This window comes from Chlorocebus sabaeus, chromosome 13, assembly GCF_047675955.1.
Source record: "Chlorocebus sabaeus isolate Y175 chromosome 13, mChlSab1.0.hap1, whole genome shotgun sequence".
In the NCBI taxonomy this organism is placed as follows: Eukaryota; Metazoa; Chordata; class Mammalia; order Primates; family Cercopithecidae; genus Chlorocebus; species Chlorocebus sabaeus.
In genome coordinates, this window is record NC_132916.1 from 52,448,171 (window position 1) to 52,474,452 (window position 26,282).

At 35.3% G+C, this 26,282-nt stretch overlaps 1 protein-coding gene across 4 annotated transcripts in view; it reads right to left on the reverse strand.

The window, feature by feature from the left end:
* The window catches only part of PTPRK (protein tyrosine phosphatase receptor type K), a 566,857-nt gene that overhangs the window by 126,530 nt on the left and 414,045 nt on the right, over positions 1–26,282 (reverse strand). For all 4 annotated transcript variants that reach the window (XM_008007108.3, XM_008007107.3, XM_038000559.2 and 1 more), the window contains exon 8: positions 654–956. In XM_008007108.3, coding sequence (XP_008005299.3) covers positions 654–956 — 303 coding nt within the window. The remainder of the gene's footprint in view (positions 1–653; positions 957–26,282) is intronic.

The following is a 26,282-nucleotide window of genomic DNA, read 5'->3' on the forward strand; positions in this document are numbered from 1 at the left end:
TCTCTGCAACCTCTGCCCCCGGGTTCAAGTGATTCTCCTGCCTTGGCCTCCTGAGTAGCTGAGATTGCAGGCACCCACCACCACACCCAGGTAATTTTTTGTATTTTTAGTAGAAACGAGGTTCCTTCATGTTGGCCAGGCTGGTCTTGAACTCTTGACCTCAGGTGATTCACCTGCCTCGGCCTCCCAAAGTGCTTGGATTACAGGTGTGAGCCACTACGTCCAGCCCAACAGTGTTGTTTTCAAATATGAGAAAAATAAAAACAGCTACTATTGGTTTATAAAATACAAAAACCTTAAGTTTTTTATCAAGTGCATTTTACCAATAGGCAATTGATATAGTGCCATGGATAGTAAAAGTTATTTTTGAACATTTGATTTAAAAAACTCCTTCATTTAAGTTTTTAGTGTAGTTGCCACTTCTGTATAAGAAGAGAGGACAACAGAAGTACATTTCATTGAGTATTTGGATGCTTGTCTGAAGAATATTAGGTTTTGTAAAAGGCAATTTTTTTCCAAAGTTGACCTCATTAATAACATTTACATGATTTCAGAAACCAATTCAGTATTGGGCAATCTTAGGTAAATTGTAAGCAATCACATTATTCTTGTTAGAGAATTCCCCCCTTTTAAACAGCAAAGTATGCGCATACCATCTTCATCAGTTTGAATAATTGTCTCTTCACTCTCCTTCCTTCCCTCTGGATTGGTTAGGATCATCTTGAGGCTGACATTTGTATAAGGTGGCAGATGGTTCACAACATGCTGAGGGGCTTTGGGGTCCATGTCCAAACAGTCTGCCTTGCTCTCGTTGTGACCACGGAAGTAATGGTAGCAGATAGTGACATTAAAAGTGTGGCAACGCGTAATGTTGTAACCCAAGGATTCCCAGTCCACAGCAATCCGTCTTGCCTGTATTTCAGCAATCTTTAATGTCTTTGGGGTTCGCATAGGTTCTGAAAAATAAATCAAAGTGGCAGACAGCTGTCAATTATATCATGAATAATCTTGGAAAAGTAAAACACCAAGTATAATATAGCACATGCAAATCTAGAAAAATGTGGAAGTCATGTTTGATTTTCATTTGCTTTATTTAGTCATGATCCTATTCTTGAAGGTTTCAATCAGGGATTAAGATTTAACAACAGGAGAAGAAAAGAAATATAAAACGTCAACAACCCACAGTACTCAGGAACTTGTCAGAAAAATAAAAACCTGAAAATGTAGCCACCATGCCTTTATAGTTGTTTCTGTTGTTACTACACAATTCTCTGCCTTTCTTTTGTCTTTATTGAGCAAGTGAATTAGCTAATATATCAAAATGGATAAGAGTCAATACATTCTACTTTGTGATTTATCATGTCACTAAGCTATGCTGTATACTAATTATTCTAATTGTAGCAATAATATACTACCATTTACAAGAAATGACACACATATTAATTAACATTAATTATTTCCATAGTGATGTTATTCATCAAAGCAAAAAACAATGGAGAAAAATTACAAGAACATATGTAGATATTCACATTGTCTTCTTTCCTTATTGATCTCTTTCTTTTTCTAGAAAATATTCAGGTCTGACAATGCATTCACTGTCACCCAAACCAAACTGGGAGGTGAATTTTCCATTCAGCTGGAAAATACTGGCAGAACTGAACACTCCAAAGACTAGAATCCGTCCTTCACTGTTTCCCAAGTGTATTCTTTCCTCATTCAAGACTAACTTTAATCATCTAACTTAATGAACATAAGTACTCTATGAAAGTCATGGCCATGGCAACATCTACACAGTAAAGAAACTAATGCATAACAAAAACTTTAATTCATTGATTTAACAAAAGGAAAAAAGTCAAGGCATTTCCGATGCCTCTCTTAACTCATTAAAGATAGTCAAATTCTTGCTAAATGGAAATCAGTAGGGAAAATAACAAAAAAAGTCTGACTTGGGGGCTTTTATAAATTTTTGTTTTTGAGATTAAAATCACAGTTCTGTAAAAATAATCAGCATGCTACACAGATGGCAAGCCCAAACTGGGATTCTAGTTCAATGTATTTAATGTGCAATCTGAAATGAACTCTGGTGGCCATTTAATTTAAAATCGTAGATTACAAAAATCTACATATATGCAAATTAATCTTCGGTAGAATCTAATGCTTAGGTTTTAAATGTTATTTGCCAGTCTTATGACTATTCACAGTATCCAGCCTCCCAACTTTACCGTTTTCATTTCAGACGTTACCTGAAATTTCATTTCAGACATTTTCACAGCCTGGAAGAAAGACGTGACTTTCTAATTATTTTAAAAATCGTTTTATATGTTTAGCTCTATGCTAAGATTTTCCCCACAAGACACAAGAGTAAAGTGATGATACTTTCAATTTAGTCTAGTTAGACTGAAAACACAGTCTTTGCTATGACTGCCCACCAGCTAACCAGGCAATGAGAACTAGGATCACCCTAAAAATTCCCAGATAAACTGACATCTTGCTCCTCCTAGGTAGCAACTAGATACTATTTAGTAGTGATGGCCAGATTCAGCCATACCTTGTTGTAAAATTATACAGAATGAGAAAATAAGATTTCCCATGAAAATACCCAGAGTATATGAACAAATAATGCCTATATAGCAATGAGAGAAAACACCACTAATATTTAATCCCCTAGTTTTTTAATTTTTTATTTTTTCAGGTCTAGCACTTATACACTTGTTTTAACATATCCCTCATTTTAAATCAGACATTTTCCCCTTTTATAAATTTCTCTGTTTCTAAGTCATCACTCTCTCTCGTCAGTTCTTTTTATTTTGTCTATTTAGTCTGCACTTACTCTGCATTTTAATACCATTTTGAAAGCATGCCTAGACATCTTACATACTGTAAAGAAGACAGAGTAGCTCTGCATCCTCAATTCTTACATATCTAAGAGTGAGCAAATGATTTATTTATTGTGTGCTATGCAGAAAATGCATAGGATTTACTTTAAGTGAGAATTTTATTTTGGTGTCTTTAAATGCTGCTTACTTTGGCACTCATTTTATTAAAAACTCATTTAAAATCGGGATAGAGTAGCTTTATTAGTCCTACACAATGTATATAAAGCACAATCATAATTTCAGTGACCAATACTTTATTAACTGATATAGAAAAACAAAGAGTTGTGGAAAGAAACAGCTTTCTAAGAATTGACAAAGTCAATATGTTATTTGAAATTGACATTTTTTTCCGCAGTTTGAACGTATGCTTTAAAGGGCCCTGTTGTTGATAAAATAGTGACTTAGACATAATTCTGCACTCACTTTAGGATAGTTTTCAGAAACATATACACAACCAAAGTAAACACACACACACACAGACTGAAAATCAAAACTTGATTGTTTTGAGCTGTGTGGAATTAATAACTCAGAGGGAGTTATTGAATAACTGTATTTTTTTCTTAATTGGCATGCACCTTAAATTTTTTCAGTTTTTATTGTGTTGGAAACTTCTCAGGGTTGTGTGTATACATACACACATATAAATATACACATATGCAATACATACATGTATATCTCTATGTGTGTGTATACACATACATATGAAATGTGTATACCACACAAACTTCTCTGAATACTATTCACTTAGACATGTGTTGATAACTATATGTATATGCATCTTTATATTAGAATATTTATAAACAGCAGTGACTTGAGATGGTTCTACTACTACAAAATCTATTCAAAGAAATTTTTCTCAAAGAATCCAACAATAAAATTGCCTAAATTATTGACCTTAATCCATTATTTCTCATGCTTAACCAACAACTGCATTGAATTTCTGAGGTATAAATACATAAATAAAAATTTAACATTTAAAATCAAAATAATTACTTGAATTGCCATAGAATAACTGAAAGCAAAAAGATATTGTTTGGAAACAACTGATATTTACGAGCTGGCCATAAGGGCTACTATAAGTATTAAATAACTTCAAGATATGACCTAGCAGGGTCAGTCACTCATAGAGGTACTATAGTAAATCGTATTTATAACAAATAAAAAACCATAATGGTGGTGAAACAATGGAGAACACAGTCATGAATTCATTATCTGTCAATTGTTTTGGAATATGCTACATGTTCTTCCTCCTCAATTTTTTGACTTTCTTTTTTCAAATCTTTATTGGGTACTCCATATATTGTAATTTTATATATTTCTTTTTTTTAAATTAATTATTATTATTACTTTTTTTTTTTTTTGCATTTCTAGTAAAAAGAAAGAACTGGAAAAGGCTGTAGGACAAAATTTTATCTAAAACTTGGAAAGAAACAAAGCAATGCTGGGCGTGGTGGCTCACCCCTGTAATGCTAGCACGTTGGGAGGCTGAGGTGGGCAGATGGCCTGAGCTCAGGAGTTCGAGACCACCCTGAGCAACATAGTGAAACCTCGTCTCTACTAAAAATACAAAAAATTAGCCAGGTATGGTGGTGCATGCCTGTAGTCCTGGTTACTCGGGAGGCTGGGGCAGAAGAATCACTTGAACCGTGGAGGCAGAGTTTGCAGTGAGCCAAGATCACACCACTGCACTCCAGCCTGGGTGACAGAGCAAGAGACTCCTTTTCAAAAAAAAAAAAAAAAAAAAAAAAGGAAAAAAGAAAAAAGAAACACAGTAATAGAGTGATCTTCATGCAATGAGTGGTTACATTTAAATGTTTAGATCAAGTCATCCGTCTATAAGGAAACAAGAGACTTTATTACTATATACAGTGTACTATCCTAAGTATTAAGTATTCTGGAAGGTACTAAAGTAAATAAAGCACAATATTAGACCTCAAGGAGCTTCCCTTTGTTTATTAAAATAAGCTAAGGAAAAAAAAAAGATAAACAGTGTATTTATAAGTGGCATATAAGTAGAATAAAATGCTGTAGGAATTCGAGAGGGATAAATAACTTCCACCTTTCAAATGGAGTAGACATTTGCGTTAGGTCTCAATGGATAGAAGCAAGATCTTTAGACTTCATTTGGCTAAATAATACAAAAAATGGAAGAAATGAGATGAATAACAATATAGAACACAGTTGGGGAAAATTTGTAATCCCACTTGGTTGCTGAAGAATCATATAGGAGATAATGCAGGAAAGCTTGGTTGGGAAAAGAAGGGGTAAACTTTGGATGTCATGGTAAGAGGCGAACTTAGCTAATAGACCATAAGAAGTCACTAGGGCTTCTGAGCAGGAAGTTAACATAGTAAAATAACATTAACAAGATAAATTTGGAAGCTGTGTCAACTGTGGAGACATTAAATGTAGAGAAATCAAAAGAATGTGATGTGTTAGCAGAGAGCAAGGAGGTGGACAGCAGGAACACTCAGGATAGGGGCTACTGATGTGGAAGGACAATAGAAAAACTTGGTGCTTACTTGGATTTGAATTATGTGAATGGATACAATATAGCTAATGTGTTCATACCACATGACAAAGAAAATTAAGGTTCTCTTAAATGAACAGAGAAAGTTCAAGAAGAGACACAGATTGGGGGGTAAAATGATCCAACAATTTCTTACTGCTTATTTATTACTTTCTGTTGGCCAAAAAGTATACTAGAAACTAAGGAGGCAAAGATCAATTTGACAATGTCCCTGACTGGGAAGCAAGGCATACAAGCAACACTTGAACTGATATATGTGTTTTAGATAACTTGGAGAGCATTAAAAAGAGAAAGAGGTCTAAGTGGAGGCATCAGTTCACCTAAGTCAGGAGTTGGGATACTCCTATCCTTTCAGAGATAAGAGGAAGAACAAGAGAGAAGGTAACAGATAAGGATAGGGCAAGAGAAAAGAGAGAAGAAAAAGGAGAGGGCAGAGGAGAAATGGAGAGAAGAGGATGCTCCGAAAGAGAGGGAGAAAGAAGGAAACAGAACAGAGACAGAGATGAGCGTGTGCTAGTGAGCATGACAGGGGGCAGGTGAGCTTGAAGGGAAGGTGGTAGTAAGCACATATGTTACAAATTCATTCACAAGAGAGACCAAAGAGAATTGCATAAAATCTAGTGTCTGCCCCATTTTTTCAGGGGGAAAAAAAAAAAAAAGGAATTGGAATGAAGGTAAGTTGACTTTTCTAAAAAGACCCACTAAGTCAAAAGCAGAGGTGAGTACCAGAAACCAGATCTCACCACACAAAATATTAAGTGTTTGAGGTGATGGATAAGTAGCTTGACTTTGCTATTCCTGTTGTATTCGTAAATTTTAACACACTTTGTATCCCATACATTTATACATTTATAAATTGTCAACTTATAACTTTATTTTTTATTTTATTTATTTATTTATTTTTGAGACGGAGTCTCGCTCTGTCGCCCAGGCTGGAGTGCAGTGGCCGGATCTCGGCTCACTGCAAGCTCCGCCTCCCGGGTTTACGCCATTCTCCTGCCTCAGCCTCCTGAGTAGCTGGGACTACAGGCACCCGCCACCTCGCCCGGCTAGTGTTTTGTATTTTTTAGTAGAGACGGGGTTTCACCGTGTTAGCCAGGATGGTCTCGATTTCCTGACCTTGTGATCCGCCCGTCTCAGCCTCCCAAAGTGCTGGGATTACAGGCTTGAGCCACCGCTCCCGGCCTGACTTATAACTTTAAAATAGAAACACCATGATGTCAGTTTTTCAGGTCATTCTACATTTCATTTTTTGAAATTTGTGTTCAGTGTACTCAAGCTTGTCTAACCTGCCTCATTTTGTTGTTATTGTTCTGTTCTGTTTTGCTTTAGGCTTTTAGCAGCCTGAAGCCATGGTTTTTAGTTTCCATTTCTAGTGATAAGTGGAAAAGAGGGAAGAGGAAGGGGTTTATTGGCCCAACCAGAAACAGAAACTAATAACTCACGACATGATTGTTTATTTCCCTTGGACACCCCATCAATCATGGAGTGAAGACTGGGTAAAAGCTATGACACAGGCCTGAGCAGAGGAATTAAGGCGGCTGAAGGTCCTGTGTGTTTTCATATACTTGAAGAACAAAATCAGGGGCTAGGGGGAGTGCAGATAGAACATTAAGAAGCTGGTAAAAGGACTGGAACTAGAAGTAAAATCCAGTGCTCTTCCCATTATACTCTTTAGCTGATGAATCTTGACTTATTTTATTATGTGCTCTTATCTACAAACAAAAGGCATAAGGCTCTCTTCCATTATTTCATTTCCAGTACGTCCAAGGAACAGTTAACTATTAAATTAAAAATACATATATTCAATAGGAACTGTCAACATTACCTGGTTTTCTTTATCTTCCCTGTCAAATGTTGATCAGCAAGGTTTACTAACCTTTCCCACTTCTTTTTCGCCTTTTATTGTCCAACTAATTCTTAATTGTTACAGTGAGAAAGGCTATAGGAAATCAAGATGAAATATAAAGAAATGGCAGAAAATTTATATATTGAGTCGTTGACCAGTATTACATAATTAGCAAGTAAATAAAGAAGTAACATATCACTGCCCTCACTTAAATTCTAAATAGATCAAGTATGGTATTTATGCCTGTAATAATTTATGTGTTAAATGTTTAACCCAACTTGATAGGCTAAAATGAAGAACTACCTAATAATTCTCTAAAGGTTAATAAAAGTAAAGACAACATGAAGAAACAGAACCTGTTGACTTTGAGTCACCTCTCAAGAGCAAGATGATTTAATATATGGTTCTAGATAACAGATAAAAGGGAATTTAATTTTGTTTTTGGCACGTGCTAAACAACTCAGGACATGTCAGGTCAATATCCCTGTCCTTTTGTAGCGATAATTTCTAGTTATTCTGAAAGAGTTGTGAAAACAAAAGCTTTAGCATCTTTAAGAGAATGGAAGGCAGGGATCATATTTTCCTAGAATCAGTTTTTAATGATAAAACTTATTATGCAGCTGTCAGTCAGAGAAAAATAGAAGATGTCCCAAAGCTCATGCCAAGGAAAAAAAAAAAGAGAAAGATCTTGTCAAAGATGTACACAAACTAAGAACGCTGAAGCATGACAGGAGCTTCGTGCTCCTGGCTGCCTTTTCATCAGAAATCTTAGAAGCTGCCTGCAAAATACAACTTTCATTCCATTTATCAAAACAAATACAATAAAAGTGAATTTTCTGACTGCCAGAGAAAATATTTGTTAGTGTAGATAAAAAAGAATTGAGATGAAATTTCTGGACAAAGGTGAAATTAAAAAAAAAGGGAAAATAAAAGCAAAGAAAACAGTGCTGCACCTTGGGGAAGGAAAACTTAAGGTCTTCAAAAGACAATGTGCTTTACTCTTACCTTTAGGTGCTTTGCAATTTTTATTCTTTTCCTCATGGTAAGGGTTGAGGATAATCAAGGTTTTACATTTCACATCTTTTCAATGTTACAGCAACATTAGTCTTGCCAAAAAGATTTCATCTCTGCTCCCATGGGTCAAATTGAGTTAATGATAAGTCGGTGAGATGACTTGATTAGTACTGTAACATGAGGGAGCCTCAGGTCCAGGAATAATCACAAGCCAACTGTCAGCTCTTTAGGCTTTCTGGCTGTGTTGCTGAAATGACATGCTTGGACTCGAGGGATATAAAGCGACAGAGGGTGGATGGCTCACTCAGCTTTCCTGCAGAATCACAGTAATATTTACCCAGTGCCATCAGAACCACACTAAGCACATCATCAATTTAAAACAAAACAGGACATCACCACTGCTTTCAACACTCTTACTGAAGTTTATCAGCTAATTCTAATAAAATTAACACTTGGATTCTCTCTGCATTAATGCCAAGGAAATTGTTTGATTTTAAAGGACAATATTACCCAAGTGACATGGAAAAAAAGGCAAAGATAATTCTTTTACCAATAGACAGATAAATTCCACTAAATAGCTTATCATCAGACCTAATTCCCAAAATGAGGGTGACTGAAAATTTGGAGACCCTTTTATGTTTTTCACTTAACATTTTTTGGTAATGTTATTAGACTGTGGAAAAATATGTAACTACAACCAATGAATCCACTTTGATTCATCTCTGATATTGCACATCACATTCATATGTTATTTAAATAAATCTTAAAAATAGGTAACTGTCCATACTTGGAGAAAATATAAAATAAAAAATATATTTTCTTAGTTTATAGAAGAAAATAAGAAGAGAATAATCTACTTTTGTAAGATCAAGCTTTATTTTTCACAAATTTTTTTTAGCAACAGTATAAATCATAGACATAAAAAGATAGAGTGATTTGTGTACAACCCTAAAAAAATGTAATATGGAAAACACTGCTTCATAATACACAGTGTAAAAAGTAAAGTGACTTTAGAGGAGCTGTACATAGCAATGACAAAATTCTAAGAGGGATTTTCAGTGCTTCCTTTATCCCTAAAAGAAGATAAATTACCTATCTCATAGGTTATTCTGAAAAATGAGGTAATATTTTGCATGCCAAGTATAGTGGTTGATCCATAGTATATGTTTGGAAATTTTTATTTTCCGAACAATAAAGCAGGTAATTTCAATATGTTTCAAACTTAAAAGCTAATGAAAATGAAACCTAAAAACCCAGTTCTCTGTGGCAGTTGAAATAACTCCAATTATTCATTTCTTCTTGTAGTCACACTGTTTGCCATGTGACTTTGCAACTGCTCACACCAAATGGGGTCTCCTTCCCCATGCTTTGATTTTGGCCTTGCTGTGTGACTTATTTTGGTCAGCGGAATAAGGCAAAAGTGTGGGTGTGCTAGTTGTCAGCCTATATCTCAAAAAGTCCCCTGTTCTCCTGCTTGCTCATACCTCTTCTAGAATATGAGATACATGTGGAACAGAGCCAAGTTGCCCGAGTCGTACCAGCATAAGTCAACCTGTATCAGTCAATAGCCAGTCCATCAGTGGATACGTAAGCCAGTCAAGATCATCAGAGGCTACTAGTCAACCATCCTATAAGTATAATTAATACATGCGTGCTCCGTGCCACTGATAATAGTTTGTGGTTAGTTGTTACTCAACATTTTAATACAGGCATTATTTCTAATATCTTTATTTGGTAAATTAGCTTAATATTTATGTGAAGATTCTATCAGTGGTATCTACAATAAAACAGTACAGTAATATAAGAATTGCATTTCTCTACTAATATGTTGTGCTCAACTTAAGTAGTATCCTGTTTTTAATAATAGAAAACACTTATTAAGTGCTTAAATATCCCAGATATCATGGTAGTATGGTATATACCTTAAAATGACTTTTAATGGATATATTTTTGTCTTTGTTTGCTGTATGCTCTTTGAGGAGGGGTTAATTTCCTCACTATGCTCCCACAGAGAATAATAAACTAAATATTGGAATAATAATAATCCTATAAATAATAAGACATATCAATACTTTATTACAAACTATAGTAGGTTACCAGTAACTTACTCCTCCAGCACTACAACATAACATTTATTAAATTTTTAAATTTTTTACATCAATATGATTTTGCAGGTATACATAAGAAAATCTGTAATATAATTGGAATTTCTTCATTCTTGAATAGGACAGAATACATATATATATATATATCTCCAAATCCCTCTAATACTGCTGAGGTACAGAAATAGTACATGTTTTTTTCAACTACATAATTCCCTTGTAAATATTTTATATCTCCCCTTGAATTGGTCAGTCAATTCAGTCTAGGAAAATCATCATGAAGTATATTAGTTAATAAAATGCTAAGAGGGCCCAGTTTTAAGTGAGACTATCTTGTGACATGGAGCTCCTCTCCTCACCCCCAAATAAACCATTAAAATTACATTATAATGATATTCCAAGTATGTACTTCTCATTTTGTTCCTAAGATTATGATTTTAATATGTCAACGTAGGTCCTTCTTTCCTTCTAGAAACTTATTAAAAAGACTGATTTGCTTTTGATTACACATCTGGAAGATAAAGAGGACAATTGTAAATTATAACAGAAACAGGATATAGTATACAAAAGTCAGCATGACTATGGATACACACTTTTATACCTCATTTGATTTTATAAAATGTAAGTGGTAACATGCTTGCTTCAGGGAATAGAAAGACAGATAAGGACTGCAGGGTTGATGATTATTTGTCCATTTCCTTTTCTGAAGTCACCATTTATTCTATGCCTTCATGCATGATTAACAGCTTGCGGATCCTTCACCTATAATCAATAGTTGTGAAGTCCTATATTAGGTTTAGAGATTAGACAGCCTTGATTATAAATTTTATTGATTTGTACAGCTTAGCTGCAGAAATCCCTGTACATTTTTCAGAGATTAAATTAAAAGGAGATATATGGCCTGCACATACTAGAAATGTTAGTGTGATTATAAGGTGTGACCTCTTTATACTCATTCCTCTAGATGAATAAAACCTATCTAGTGCACTAAAACATGAATCAGCATGTCAACAAGCATCAAGCTGAGATAGTAAACACAGTGAAAATGTGACAAAAAGAATTACAAAACTGCAAATAAACCTGCCTTAGACTATAATTAATACAGGCGACTTGCAAGGATTAATTGCTTCAGCTCATTTGTAAATTAGGAAATTGACAGAGATAGGAATAATGAACTCCTTAACTTCTACCTGGAAAATCTGAGCACATATTAAAATGGAAGATTCATGATCTTTTTTGAGATAATGGAATGAAGACAAATTTTTTTTAATTACTAGAATAAATATAGTCATTTGAAAGTTAGCAAATAACTTAGGGACTATTTACAATCATAGCAAACTCAGCCTTATGAATATTCTCACTTTAAAAGCTTTTATAGTACTGCTATGTATTTTATGTCCAGTAATTTTAAGGTCTGAGGTTGTCCAGAAAAATTTTAATAAACATTTTAATAAACATCCATACACTGAAACATTAGAGGAGCCTAATATTTTCCAGTGTCAAAATTTCACCTTTCCCTTTTCATGTTTGTAATTTTTTGAACATTAGTTGACCTTCGTTCCTTATGAAATCTCTTTCATTATTCTAATTGATTATATGTCAGAGCTGAATAACTCCTATATATGATGACATATAAAATATAAATAAATAAAAGGAAATTCCTCTTGATATATACCTAAATAATTCATTTCTTTACTTTGGAAAAGGTATTCAAAAATAAATGTTAGAGCATGGACTGGCTCAAGCCAGTCTATAGAATTGGTCAAATGTTCCAGTGTGTTTTATACTGGCCTTAAAAGAAAATAAAATCCCCTTAAATTGTAAAAGTAAAAAAGCAATTTATGTATCAAATACTTTATACGAGGTATTTAATGAAGATATTTTCTATTAAAATCTACTACTGTCTTCAAAGGGTTCCATTCCACAGGAAATCATAAAATGTTAACAACACATAGAAATGACAACCTAGAAGACTGGTTTCCTTTGTTTCCATAAATATGTCCTGGTAGGACTACATTTTGAAGTGTTATGTAGAAGGTTCTAATCTGTATAAATATTCACAGAAGAACAGTAAACAAAGATGGAAGTGTGTAAAAGTGTAAAAGAACTAGGGGATTATTTCATGTTTGTTCTATGAATATACTTAGTATTCACATTTTTTTCTATATCCAAATCTATATTACCAGTTCCAACCTAGCTCTTGAATTCTGGCTCTGAATTTCAAACTGCCTGTGGATTTCCATCTGGATGCTAACATACTGTTTAAAACAAGATTCATCATCGTCTTTCACAAGCACCTCATTCTAACCTTCCTGCTTCTATTAAGGATGTCAGTTTCCAGACTAAAACCTTAAAGACACCATTGGCTCCTCTGTTTCCCACATAGTCCCTCATCTGTTACCAAATCTACTTAATACATCCTTTAATAGAATAACTAGCAATTCTATGTCTTTTTCTTTAATTCAGGTCCTAACTTTCTCTCACCTGAACTATTAGGGAATCTTGCTACCATCAATATTTGTAGTGTCTTCTTCATCTAGACCTTTGAAAGTACAATTCTAATAACCTGTGCACATCCAAACAATTGTTAGAGATTTCCCAGGATGAACAAAATACAGTAAAGTTCCTTTGCCCTACAGCCCAAAGATTTTCTAACACACAGTACCACTTTATCTCATGTATTCTCCCAGTGCCCTGCACTCCTGCCAATGTATTCATCTGCTACCAAACTAATGTAGCACTGTCCAACATATACCATTATCTATTTCATTCCATCTAATCAGAATACATTCCCCATTATTGATCTCCCTATTGAAAAACTTCAGTGTCCAGTTAGAATATACTATTCTTTCAGTGAAAGATTGGTCAGGAAGTCTGACAAAGTAACAATGTGATAAACAACGTTTTAATCTGTACCTCTATTAAAGCATTTAATGCATCATGTCTTCCATTCATTTGGGTGTTTGGGTCTCCTATATTAACAGGTATGCCCTATCTAGAGATAAATGGTTTATGTAAACTGAATCTTGAAGAAATAGAGCTCAGTAAATGTTAAAATAAGCAGCTAATATGCTTGCAATATACAGCAGATTTTAAAAAATAGAACAAACTCCAAGATCAGTTGCCTAGTAGCCATATAATGTCAAGAACAAGTATCTTTATCAAGTAATTAGCAAGAAATTACAGAGACCAGATCATTTGCTTAGGATTCAAAGATGAATAAGACATGACTCCTTTTCTTATGTAACTCCCTATGTGATAAAAGTGAAGGCTCACAGGCAGGTAAATTGTATTTTTATGCAATAAAGTCAAAAAACTATTGGAAAAAAGAAGTAAATAAAAATTTAAAAGACAGGAAAAATAGGGCATTTCCCCACGGGAGTTACCAATCAGCTCTTTTCCAAAACATGACCACATGCTTTCATTGTAAAGTGAGGGGGTACGAAGGACCTTCAGAAATAATAAGGTTGCAGAAAATCCTCCCGGCCATTTTAGACAGGAAAGAACTTCTATTCAAATTGCCGTATTTCTCTACTACTATATTCATTCGTTCCAGGTGGAAGAAAGTGTGCATGGGGAAGGAAAATACTTTTTAATGTTAACCTCCAGCTAAACCTCTTCCTGAACTCCAGACTCATGTATTTGATTACCTACCAAATATTTCAACTTATTTGTCTAATGAGTATCTCAAACAAAATCTCTAAATCCAAGCTAATGTGATTCCATAGCATGTCCCCTGGCCAGGTTTTCCTATCTGAGTAAAATCACTCCAGTTTTTCAGTTCAAAAACCTGAGAAACCTCCAAAGGCCTTCCTTCATCTTGATATAGAAAAGAGGCAGGGAAATACTGGGTAGAAGAGGGCAGTTCCCCAGCAAAGGCCCCACCCTCAAGCCTGGAAACATGTGGCCCTAAATGTTAACAGGTATTCCTGTTTTCGCACCAAAATGTTGCCTTTTGGCCTGCCCTGCCCCCCTATCCTGTTCCCATATTAACCCCAAACCCCAGGTTCCTTGAGCAGATGAGCAGATGAACAGATGAGCAGAAGAACAGAGGAACAGAAGAGTGGAGCAGCAGAGAAGGAGAGAAGACAAGGAGTGTCTGAACATTGAGGAGTTTGGCTGTGGAAGGCTGGAGTGGAGATCAGCCATGAAACAGCCAAACTCCAGGGGACGATCATCTTCCCACTACATCCCCTTTTCAGCTCCCCATACATCCCACTGAGAGCCACTACCACTCAATAAAACCCCCTCATTCACCATACTTCAAGTCCTTGTGTGACCTGCTTCTTCCTGGACACCAGACAAAGACCCGGGTATCAAGAAGGCACTGAGCTGGTTAACACTTAAGCTGTCTGCAGATAGCAGAGCTAAAGGAGCATAGTAACATACCTACTGGGGCTTCAGGAGTCACAGGCACACACCCTAGCTGCTACCGTGGGGCTGGAGCCCAAAAATGCTCGCCCTGGTTCCTGCAGCTGCCCATCTGCACGTTCCCCCTCCTATAAGGGGTTTCAGCTGAACAGCTGAGCCACACCCCTGTTGCACATCCTGCAATAGGGGTCAGAGAGCTCTCCCATTTCAATCTGACACATCACATCCATTTCATCAGTCAATTCTTTTTTTTCCCCTTGCATCATGTTTAGATTACAATCTGTCCACTTGATCATGACTTCCACCAATGCTATTTATTTCATTTTAGCCATTATCACCTGGGGCTGCAATCAGTGAAACTCTCCATACCATATCAAATGAACCCTGCTTCCTCTTTGACCTGTCTTCCCACAGTTTTTTTACAGGGATCCTGAAAAAGCCCCCAGTGACTTCCCATCTGAATGGCAGTAAGAGTGGAAGGCTAGGTCCTGCAGATTGTTTCTCCCCACCCCATCTCACCTTCACTGACCTCATCACCTAGTACTCAGCCTTGCTCGCTCCATTCAAACATGCCAGCTATGCTTCTTGCCCCAAGTAGGACCTTTGCACATGCTTTTCTCTCTGCCTAGAATGTTACTCTACCAGATATTCATGTGTCTCCTTTCCTCGCCTCCTGTAGGGCTTTATTCAAATGTCATCTTCTTAATGAAGCTTTCCTCGATATCCATTTACTTCTTCATTTTTCTCCCAAGCACTTATCTCCATCTAAAATCATTTATATTTTACTTACCTTCATTATATTCTGTCTTTATTTTTCTTGTTTCTTTTCGAGACAGAGTCTCACTCTGTCTCCCAGGATGGAGTGCAGTGGTGCGATCTCAGCTCACTGCAAACTCCGCCTCCCAGGTTCACGCCATTCTCCTGCCTCAGCCTCCCGAGTAGCTGGGACTACAGGCCTCCACCACCTCACCCGGGTAATTTTTTGTATTTTTAGTAAAGACGGGGTTTCACCATGTTAACCAGGATGGTCTCGATCTCCTGACCTCGTGATCCGCCTGCCTCGGCCGCCCGAAGTGCTGGGATCATGTGTGAGCCACCGCGCCAGGCCTATATTCTGTCTTTCCACACTAAAATACTTGGTACAAAATCATTGCTCAATATATATTTGGGCTGATAAATAACTGACTGAATAAATAGAACGGATCATTGTGTATTCTTCAGTCAGTAAGTTCCTGGCATATAAGTGACCTACACGTTTTTATTGATTGAAGGTTACTTTTTGGTAACAGAAAAGCCATCAAAAAAAGCTTATGTCTCAATGTCGTTATAAAATGAGATTTAAACAACTGACCAGGGTAATGCTCTAGAAAAAGCCTTAACATGTTTTAATGTTAAAGAAGCAAAGTAAAAATATTAATTAGAATAACAAAAATGTCAAATTACTTGGTGAGATCAACTGACAGAAGAGGAAAAGGTCATCGAGAAACTTTGACATTTTTCAAAGGTGAAAAATATTGGACAGAAGAAAGTTTACACATAAAGATGAAAATTTGAAGAGTACTTAAAACATTTTATTTATCATGAATATTAGACTAGTTTAATGATATTCGTTTTTAACTGCCTTTTATTGTTTCTTGATCTTTCAAATACTTTTCTTGATTTCTCAACTAGAAAGCAAGTTTCTCCAGGGCAAGACACATATTTATTGCCTCACTATTTCTTATTCAGTGCTAAGCGTAGAGTAAGAAAGCAATGAATATATTAACTTTAAACAATTTTACCCTAAAGGAGGTGTTATGAAATCTAAGGGCTTTGAGCATAAAATATCAAAATAAACCTCATGAAGATAGAGAAAGAAAATTCTTGAAATCAATGGATGTTACTTTCATAGCATAGGAAGAACAGATCTTTGGTGTCTTAGATTACTTGATATTCCCATTTAAAAATTAGATGCCCTGCATAAATTAAGTTTAATTCATAAACAACTGATTTTGTTTCAGGTTACAGTGTAGAACAGATGCTGCCATTAAATGCACATTAAACATCTTTTTCATTCACATGGAGACCTAAGGAGTTAGTTCTTTAGAGCCTGAGTCATTACCATTTACCTTGAGTTTAATGTCACTTAAGTTCTATCATTCCGGAGATCAAGTCCCATTGTACACTGCTTTTAATTTTACCAACCTGATTATGATAATAGCCCAGAACAAGTTTCACAAGAGTATTTCCCGGCTTCTATGTGTTTTCCTCCATGCTTAAAAGGTCATACATGTTTATGAAATGCCTTAGTGAGTAGGCTGTGGAATCAGACTACAGGTAACTTAGTGCAAGTTACTTAACATCCAGATATCCTTCCCAAATCTATGAAATGAGAAAAACAAAAAACAAAAAACAAGTATCTACCTTATAGAGTTGAATTAAGGATAAAATAAGATGCTACAATGCAGAGTACATAGAAAATTATCCGGCAAACTTTATGAATAAAATGTGGTTATTAACTTTATTGTAGTTATATATTAGTGGTCTACTAGCATTATCACTTATAAGAATAAAACGCCGGAGAGTTTTGGGAAGAATTGTTTAGTTTTTTGTTGTTGTTTATTTTTCTTTCTCCAAACCCAATTAAGTGTCTGGATGTTTATCCATCTTCTACTCCCTCTGTAGAAAATAAAAGCATAGAGTTTTAATTTTCAAAATGTCAAGCTAAATAATTTTGGGAAAAAAGCATGATTTCTGGATTACTTTGCCCATTTTCAGGTGGTTGAAAAAATGTGTGTGTAAGGTGGCAGGAAAAACAGCTAACCGGAAAAAAAAAAAAAAAAAACCCTAAAATCTAATAGAAATCTAACATATAGAAAACCATACAAAAGAATAGACAATGCTGCTGAACACAAAGCTTTTCCTCTAAACCAAATCTCTTGGGCCTACCCACTCATTTTCATACATGAATGCAAACTGTCTTTTTATCTACATGTGAAATTTTCAATATATCATTAAACATTACTACTGAATATTTCAATAATTCTTTTGAATGTAAAACTATAGGGAGAATTGTTTTAAAAATTTAGTTGCTTATTTATCTTCAATATAAATGAGAGCTCAAGAACATTTCTAGCACCCAAATGTCATGATCAAACTGTAGCTGTTTATAACATTCCGATATACTTTAATTCTTTCTTGGAATATTTTAGTATATTTTTTGTAAAGGTAAATAAAAAAGAGTTTTGTAAGTATAAATGATCTGAGGGTCTAACAGAGGTACTTTACTATAAATTCTTCAAAACTGAGTTTAAAGAAATATCCATATGGCTAATTTTTAGATTGTTTTGAAATTATAATGATTTATCTTAAATACAGGACAACATAGCTAGACATTTACTAATGCATTCTGATAAATAACCCAAATTAATCAATCCATGTAATTATACTTCAACAACTGAGGTTACTCATAATTCGTTAGTATATATGCTTATCTCATATAGTATTATATCATATATAAGTATATAAATTGTCTGTTTTTAGAAAAATTTTATGGCATAAATGGAGGGCCTTAAGAAAATCATGAAAATGTAATACTCAGCAATTACAGTATGACAGTTTCATCTCTTTTCCTTTACTTCTTTTACATGCTTTGAGAATACATTTTTGTATACATTTTCTAAGGAAAACTGTAATTCAATTCTCTGACTCACCAAGGAATAATGTATAGCAGAAATACATATTTAAAAAATATTTTGAAACACTTCCCCTAAAGCAGAAGAATGTATTAATTCCTCTAGCCCAAAGCTGTAAAATGTACAAAATGATGGAGAAATAAATTGTATTTCTTCAAGATCTTTAAAATTATTTGTATATGAGTAAAACAATATAATTTTAAGTAAAAGAATGATCAGTTATTTCATCAAAGTTAAAGAAAAAGTGTTTGTATATCAATTTGCCTTAAGTTACATACACACTATTTCATCAAACTTCTTTTAAAAATGTAACAAAAATATCTGTATTAAATCATAATACTTGTGACACTTTGAGAGATGAGGATTTTCAGGTGTCTCCAATAGAAAACCTGATTCTCTCAGTGTGTATCTGCATCACTGGACAAGGATTCACATGGAGAGGCATAATTGAGATGGCACCTCCTGATGAGCAGGACAGCAGTCCCCTACATGGGGACATGCCAAGGACTGTGTCACGAGAGGCCTCTATTTTCTCCTTGACATAATCATATTTCTTTTCATTTGTCAACCATCTCATCATTACAGTTTGCTTTTAATTTTACATGGATCAGAAAGTGATCTCTCAACCATTTGATTATGTCCCAGGCCATGCCAAAAACAAACCAAATCCGTAAATAGCAAACACACACACACACACACACACACACACACACACACACACACAATTTTACTCAGAATTAGTTATTTCTAAAGCACATTCTTTAAGTGCCAACATTGTTTTAGTGTCCGTATTGACTTTTTAAAAATCATACTAAGTTTAGTGTTTCCCTCATATAAAGCTAAAATAACAAGCTAATACAGTTATTTTAATGAATAAAAAATAGGTAAGGCATTGTCAATTAAAATGCAATAAAATAACAAAAGAAGAAAAAAATTGACTTTTGATTGTACCTCGTGCAGAAAAAGAGAGTAGAGGCAACAAAGTACGTACTATGTGCCATGGAAAACGCTTTATATATATATTATTTCATTTAATTCCCATAAGAACTCTAAATGGCAGATTTCCCTTGCTAAATTTTACAAAAGAGGAAATTGAGTAACTTACTGATAGGGGATTGAATAATTTCTTGATAGTACCTTTGGTGAGGTACCTTGCCATAACCTGTCCTCACCTGGCCAGAATTCAAATTCAATTTTGACAGATGCAAAAACAATGTTCTCTTTAACACTGTACAGAGTTTACATTAAAAAATCTGGAAAATGTAAGTAACGATATATGAAGAATTTTCCAGTGTCTTAGTCTGCTTGGGCTTACATAAACTATCATAGTCTGGGTAGTTTCCAGAGCAGAAATATATATCTCACAGTTCTGGAGGCTGGGAATCTGCGATTGGGGTGATAGCAAGGCGGGTTCTGGTGAGGTACCTCTTCCAGGTTACAGTCAGCTACCTTCTATTTTTATCCTTACATGACAGAGAATGAGCTAGTTCACATCTCCTTCTCTGAGAAGGACACTAATATCACAGGTGCTGCATCCTTATACTACATTTAAACCTAATTGCTTCCCCAAACCCTGACCTCCAAATGCCATCTCAATGGGGTAGAGGGCTTCAACATATGGATTTTGGGAGAACATAAACATTTACCTCATAATACACAGAACAGAATTATAATTTCCAAAAATATTACAAATAACAACTACTATGTGTCAATGATTATATTTAATTTATATTGTTAAAATAGCTTTTAAAACAATATTAGAGTAACAAAATGCAAATGAACAGCCTAATCAGCCTTCTAAATGAGCCCCATGCTTGTCATACTTGCCCTTTTACACGTTTCAAAAGTTTGAAGTGTAAGATTAATTATGATTTTCAATGTAACCCACATACATTATTAATAACTGTTACATTATTAATGGCTGACACCTGCCACAAGGATTGTTCTGGTCCAGTTGTCTTATCTTATTTTTAAGTTGTATTCATTATTTACATACACTAAATGTCTTTTTAAACTTATTACTCTTTTCTTGCTATATGACAATTTAAAAAGGTATCAGTGTCTCAGAATTGGTTCATCAGAGACTAACAATGGTAATGAACGTAAGCTAGCTCCTTACTATAACGACAGAGTCAAGTGTCAAAATATAATGTGAATCTCTTTGTGCTAGAACAAGCAGCGATAGACAAGAAAGCAAGCACAACTTAAATACTTGAAAACTTGGATTTTTCTTATACTGGTGATCCATTCATACCTGAAGCTCAGTGAACTGTTTGTAATAAAATATTTTGAAATAATGGGTTAAATCTATTGACTTTTTCACCATTTTCAAAACAAGCCCAGTAACCTCTGTAGTAAAGCAAACAACTGTTTATAGAAAAAGAACAAAAAATTTTCCATGATATAATGGATAATTTTAGTCCCCCAAAATGAGAAAGGATGAAAAACAGAGACTTCAATTGATTCTCTCATAAGTAAAGCAAGTGTATATACTATATATATATATATGTTTTTTTTGTTTTGTTTTTGTTTTTTTTTTTTTTTTTTTTTTTTTTTTTTGGAGAGACAAGGTCTTGCTCTGTTGCCCTAGCTGGAAAGCAGTGGCTCAATCATAGCTCACCTTAATCTAGAACTACTGGGCTTGAACAATCCTCCTGCTACAGCCTCCTAAGTATCTAATACTACAGGCATGCATCGCCATGCCAATTTGTTTTATTTTATTTTTTCAGGCAACTTATTTTTATTTTTATTTTTTTGCGGAGACAGGGCTTCACTACATTGTTCAGACTGGTCTTAAACTTCTGGCCTTGAGCAATCCTCCCATCTTGGCCTCCCAAAATGCTAGGATTACAGGTGTGAGCCACCATGCCCAACCTATCAACACTACTTTTGAGTTGGCCCCTGAGAAAATTAATGATAAATATTATGCACTCAAAGAATCAAGACACGCTATTGACAAAACATCTACATCAATGAACAATGCTAGACATTGTCTAATGTCAAGGTGGAGGAGCCATACAATGTGGAAAAGTAATCAATCCCTGTCTTTTGGAAGTAGTAGCCGACATATCATTTAACAGTTGAACAAGCCACTGATGTGCAGAGGATATGCTCTTGATAGATGTGTAGAATCAGCTTGAGGGCAAAAGGCTCCATGTCTTTTGGTACCAGTCATCCCATAGAACCAGGACTACATATGCAGGAAAGAGGCAGTGGATTCAACACTAGAGGAGCACAGATATTTATGCAGAAGGGAAAGTTGGCACTTTGAAGATAGAATTAAATTTTTAAAAAATGTCAATACAGATATTTCATTCATTTGAGAAGAGCCAAGAGTCAAGCACAGTACTATCTGATCTTGATTCAGTGTTGAAGGAAGTGATGAAAAACAGTGAATCTAACCATGTATTTTCAGTGTATTGAGTGAAAAAAATAGGCAATGAATGCAAGGTTGCCTTGCCAAACTAAAGTATGTTGACTATCAAGTGGAAACAAGCTCACATGGGTTTTCAAAATGAAGGCTGAGATGAACACATTTCTTGCTGACACAAATGCTATTTAAGACCATTCGAATTGTTTCAGGTGGTGTGTCCAAATAGTCCAATTCAGCAATATTTTCAGTTTACTGAATGTCAGGACCTATATATCACCATGTTTGATGGTGAGGATCACCAGTTCAAATGACACAATTCTTGCAAGTTTAACCTATATCAACATCACAATAGTTTTCTGTATTTTTGAGAAAGAAAGTGATGTCCTATTGGTAGGCATATTTAAAAATGCATCCAATGCTATAGCCAAGTATCAAAAAAATTTTCAACTCCTGAATGCAAACAAAGACCATGTAAAAATCTATTTATCATTATAGCCTAATAAATTTAACCCTCAAGCTTTTGAGTCAGACATGCTTGCTAACTTAGATGCTGACTGTTTGCCAAAAGTGATTTCCAGTAAAACATATCTTCACTATTTCTGGTTTAACCTTAGATCCAAACATCCAGAACTACCAGTAATTAAATATCTGCTAGAGATCATTCTTAGTGACCTGCAATTATGGAAATAGTTACTAAGTTAGAGGAAATAAGGAATCAGAGAAAAAACAGACTAGCTGTAAAACTTAAACTGTATCTCAGAATATTCCTCTTCAATCTGCATACAAATGACCGTGAAAACATCATTTTTCTGATAGGAGACAAATATCACTTTTATCTTGAAATACAGTTTTATGTTCACTTAAAATGTACCTACAACTGGGTTTTCTAAGTCACAGGAACACACCTCCCTCTATGAGAGTTCCTCTCTCTCACCCAACCACCCTATCTGGCTAACTCTTCTTAATTATCCTTTAATATCGCTCAGCTCAGGTGTTCTCCAGGATTCTTTATTTGATTCCATATCTTCTCCATGCTCAGTTAGACGCCTTTATAAGGCTTTGTGATATGGGTATGGATCTTGCATTATTAGATGATCAGTTTATATGCTTGTCCCTACTACTGGAGTGAGGGCACTTCTCATTTCTTTTCTATTTTTATATTTCCAGAACCTAGCATGATAGCTAACACATAACAGGTGTACCTGTGAATGACTTATGATTGAATGAATGCTCAATTTCACCTGTGAGGATGGAGGGGAGGGGGCTGAAAAAGATTTTATAGCTTTAATGAATTTATTCTTCTAATGTTATTACTACTCTTACTATCCACGTCTGAGCATGAATAGTGAAGTAAATCTTGATAAGACAGAGAGCTGGTTGTGAGGGCTAATTACAGATTTGCTCAACAAATATGTTAATTTTAGAAACTGACTTTTACTTAGTATCCAAACTTTTTCCTATAGCATTCTTAATGTGTATTTTATTTTAATGACACTGAACATTTATTTCAGCACTTACTTTGAATCACACTGAAGAGAAATTTAGTAAAGAGAATGGAAAAAAATAAGTAAAAATATGTAAAAACTGCATGCATGGGCTAGTACATATGATAGAGTTTCTTTAAGTGAATATTATAACTTTCTTGGATGGAAACACATTAAAAAGAAAAATGAGGTATTGAATCATTAGGACTTTTTATGTGAATATGAGATCTCAGCATTTGATTTTAGGATGGAGAGAACATAATTTAGTAAATTATGATGAATTCTTATTGGCTCAGCAAAGGGAACACACTTATGAAAACTGTGGTACACTAAAAGCATGTGACAGAGGAAACATAAATCTGAGTATCACAGGTTCAGATGTCTGGAAGAGCTCTTGACAGGTTATCTGGGCTGGCAATTGCCCTGCGTTGGCAAGTTCATTTTCAAAACAGCAGACAAAAATGCTTGTGTGTACTTACAAAATATCTCCAGGGGAAGAGGAATCATAATCCTCCTTAATAATTCACTAAGCTTTCCTAGCATGGAAGCTAAATATAGTTTAGCACATAGAGTTCAGAGGCCATATTCTTTTGCTTTCACTTCGTTGGTGAATTAGAATAGCCTGATTAACTGGGTAAATGCAGTTTGATTTCTTACAGGCAACTCAAACTCATGTCAGCAACTGAAGTCATCTTTCCTATCTCTTTTTCCAAAGGATTCTTCCTTCTACAGTCACCTACTCACTCAAACCTGAAAGTCATCCTGCATATGCTAGTTGTTCCCCTCTCCCATACATTTACATCAAATAAAACTCCAAATCTTGCCATTTGTTACTCTGAAATCATCCATCCTCACAATTCTGAGATCTCATGAAGAGGAATGAAACAGCCTCCTAACTAATCTCTTCACCTCCAGTTCTATCAGCCTTCCCCTTGTTTCTAATTACACCAGAAAATACTTAGCATATTAGTTACATAAAGATGGACACAAAATGTATCTATGGTGTTGTGCCAAGTAACTATATACAGATAGAATACACATATGTACACAGAAGAAAAAAACTTGAAAGAATTATACCAGTGTTAACAGTGTTAGCTGTTGTTTTGTGCACATACATAATTTCTAGTATTATAAATTACATAAATATATATAAGTAATTATATATATATATACAAAATAACATATATATAGTCAGCTCTCAATATCTGCAGGTTCTGCATCTACAGATTCAACCAACCATGGATTGAAAACATTTGGAACAAAATTTAAAAAATACAAATAAAAATACAGTATAACAACTATTTACATAGCATTTACATTTTATAAGTATTATAAATAATCTAGACAAAATTTAAAGTATATAGGAAGATATGTTCAGGTTATATGAAAATATTACACCATTTTGTGTAACAGACTTGAGCATCTGCAGATTTTGTTATCCATGGGGGTCCTAGAACGAATTCCTTGTGTATATTGAAAGACAGTTGTAAATATAAATACCAATTCTCCTGCCTTGGCAAGATGATTTTCAAATCTCAGTAAACAAATGCTTCTGTGTACTTAAAAAATACCTCACAGGGAAGAAGTCACAGTCCTCTAAGTACATACAAAGTATACACACATGCACACATATATACATAAGTGCACACACACATATATAACAGAATGTATCTTTATGGTATCCAACAGTGTTTGAGTAAAATTGTGATTAATGTTATTAAAGAAAACTGTAAGAAACTATGACGACATATAACAAGAAAATCTTTATTGATAATAAGGCATCAAGAAAGGCTTCCTTGAAGAAAGATCATTTGAGTTGCATTTTGAAGTCTGAGAGGCAGGAGTTGATTACTTAGAGGTTTGTGGGGTGTGTTCCAGGTTATATTAGTGCTTTTCCACACAGCTATAAAGAACTACTTGAGGCTGGGTAGTTTACGAAGAAAAAAGGTCTAATTGACTCATAATTCTGCATGGGTGGTAAGGCCTCAGGAAACTGACAGTTATGGCGGAAGGGGAAGGGGAGTCAAGGCATGTCTTACATGGCAGCAGGAGAGAGCAAGTGAGGGGGGAAGTGCCACAATTTAAAACCATCAGCTCGGCTGGGTGTGGTAGCTCATGCCGGTAATCCCAGCACTTTCAGAGGCCGAGGTGGGTGGATGACCTAAGGTCAGGAGTTCAAAACCAGCCTAGCCAACATGGTGAAATCCTGTCTCTAGTAAAAATACAAAACAATTAGTCAGGCATGTTGGCTGTTGGCATGCACTTGTAATCCCAGCTACTTGGAAGGATGAGGCAGGACAATCACTTGAACCCGGGAGGAGGTGGAGGTTGCAATGTGCCAAGGTCATGCCACAGAACTCCAGCCTGGGTGACTAAGACTCAGTGTCAAAGGAAAAAAAGAAAAAAATAGCTCTAGCGAGAACTCACTCACTATGACAAAAACAGCCTATGGGAAACCACCCCCATGAACCAATCACCTCCCACCAGGTCCCTCCCTCGACATGTGAGGATTACGATTCAAGATGAGATTTGGGTGGGGACACAGAGCAAAACATATCATAGGTATATAGCTCAGAGTAAAGACCCAGAGGCAGAGCAGACCCAGAGGGGCCACTGAAATAAAGGCATGTCAGAGGGGCCACTGAAATAAAGGCATGTCAGGAGCAAAAAGAAAGGCAGGTACAAGTGGCATTTATGTCAACTTGTGCCATATATGTAAGTATCACAGACTTTGTTCATCTTCAGTCATTCCTCTGTTTATACATGTGTCTTAATCTGTGATTAAAAAAAAAACTAAACCAAAACACAGTACCCCAGAATGATATTCCTAAAATGCAATCCCATTATGTCACTTCTCTACTCTCTGTCACATTCAAGATAATGTCAATCATCCCAGGACGTATACCAAGCACTCAGCATTCTGGCCAACTTCCAGCTACTGGACTGCACCTGCACCGTACCCCACAATCATACAGGTCTCCAGCCAGCCTGAACAGCTCAGCATCCCTG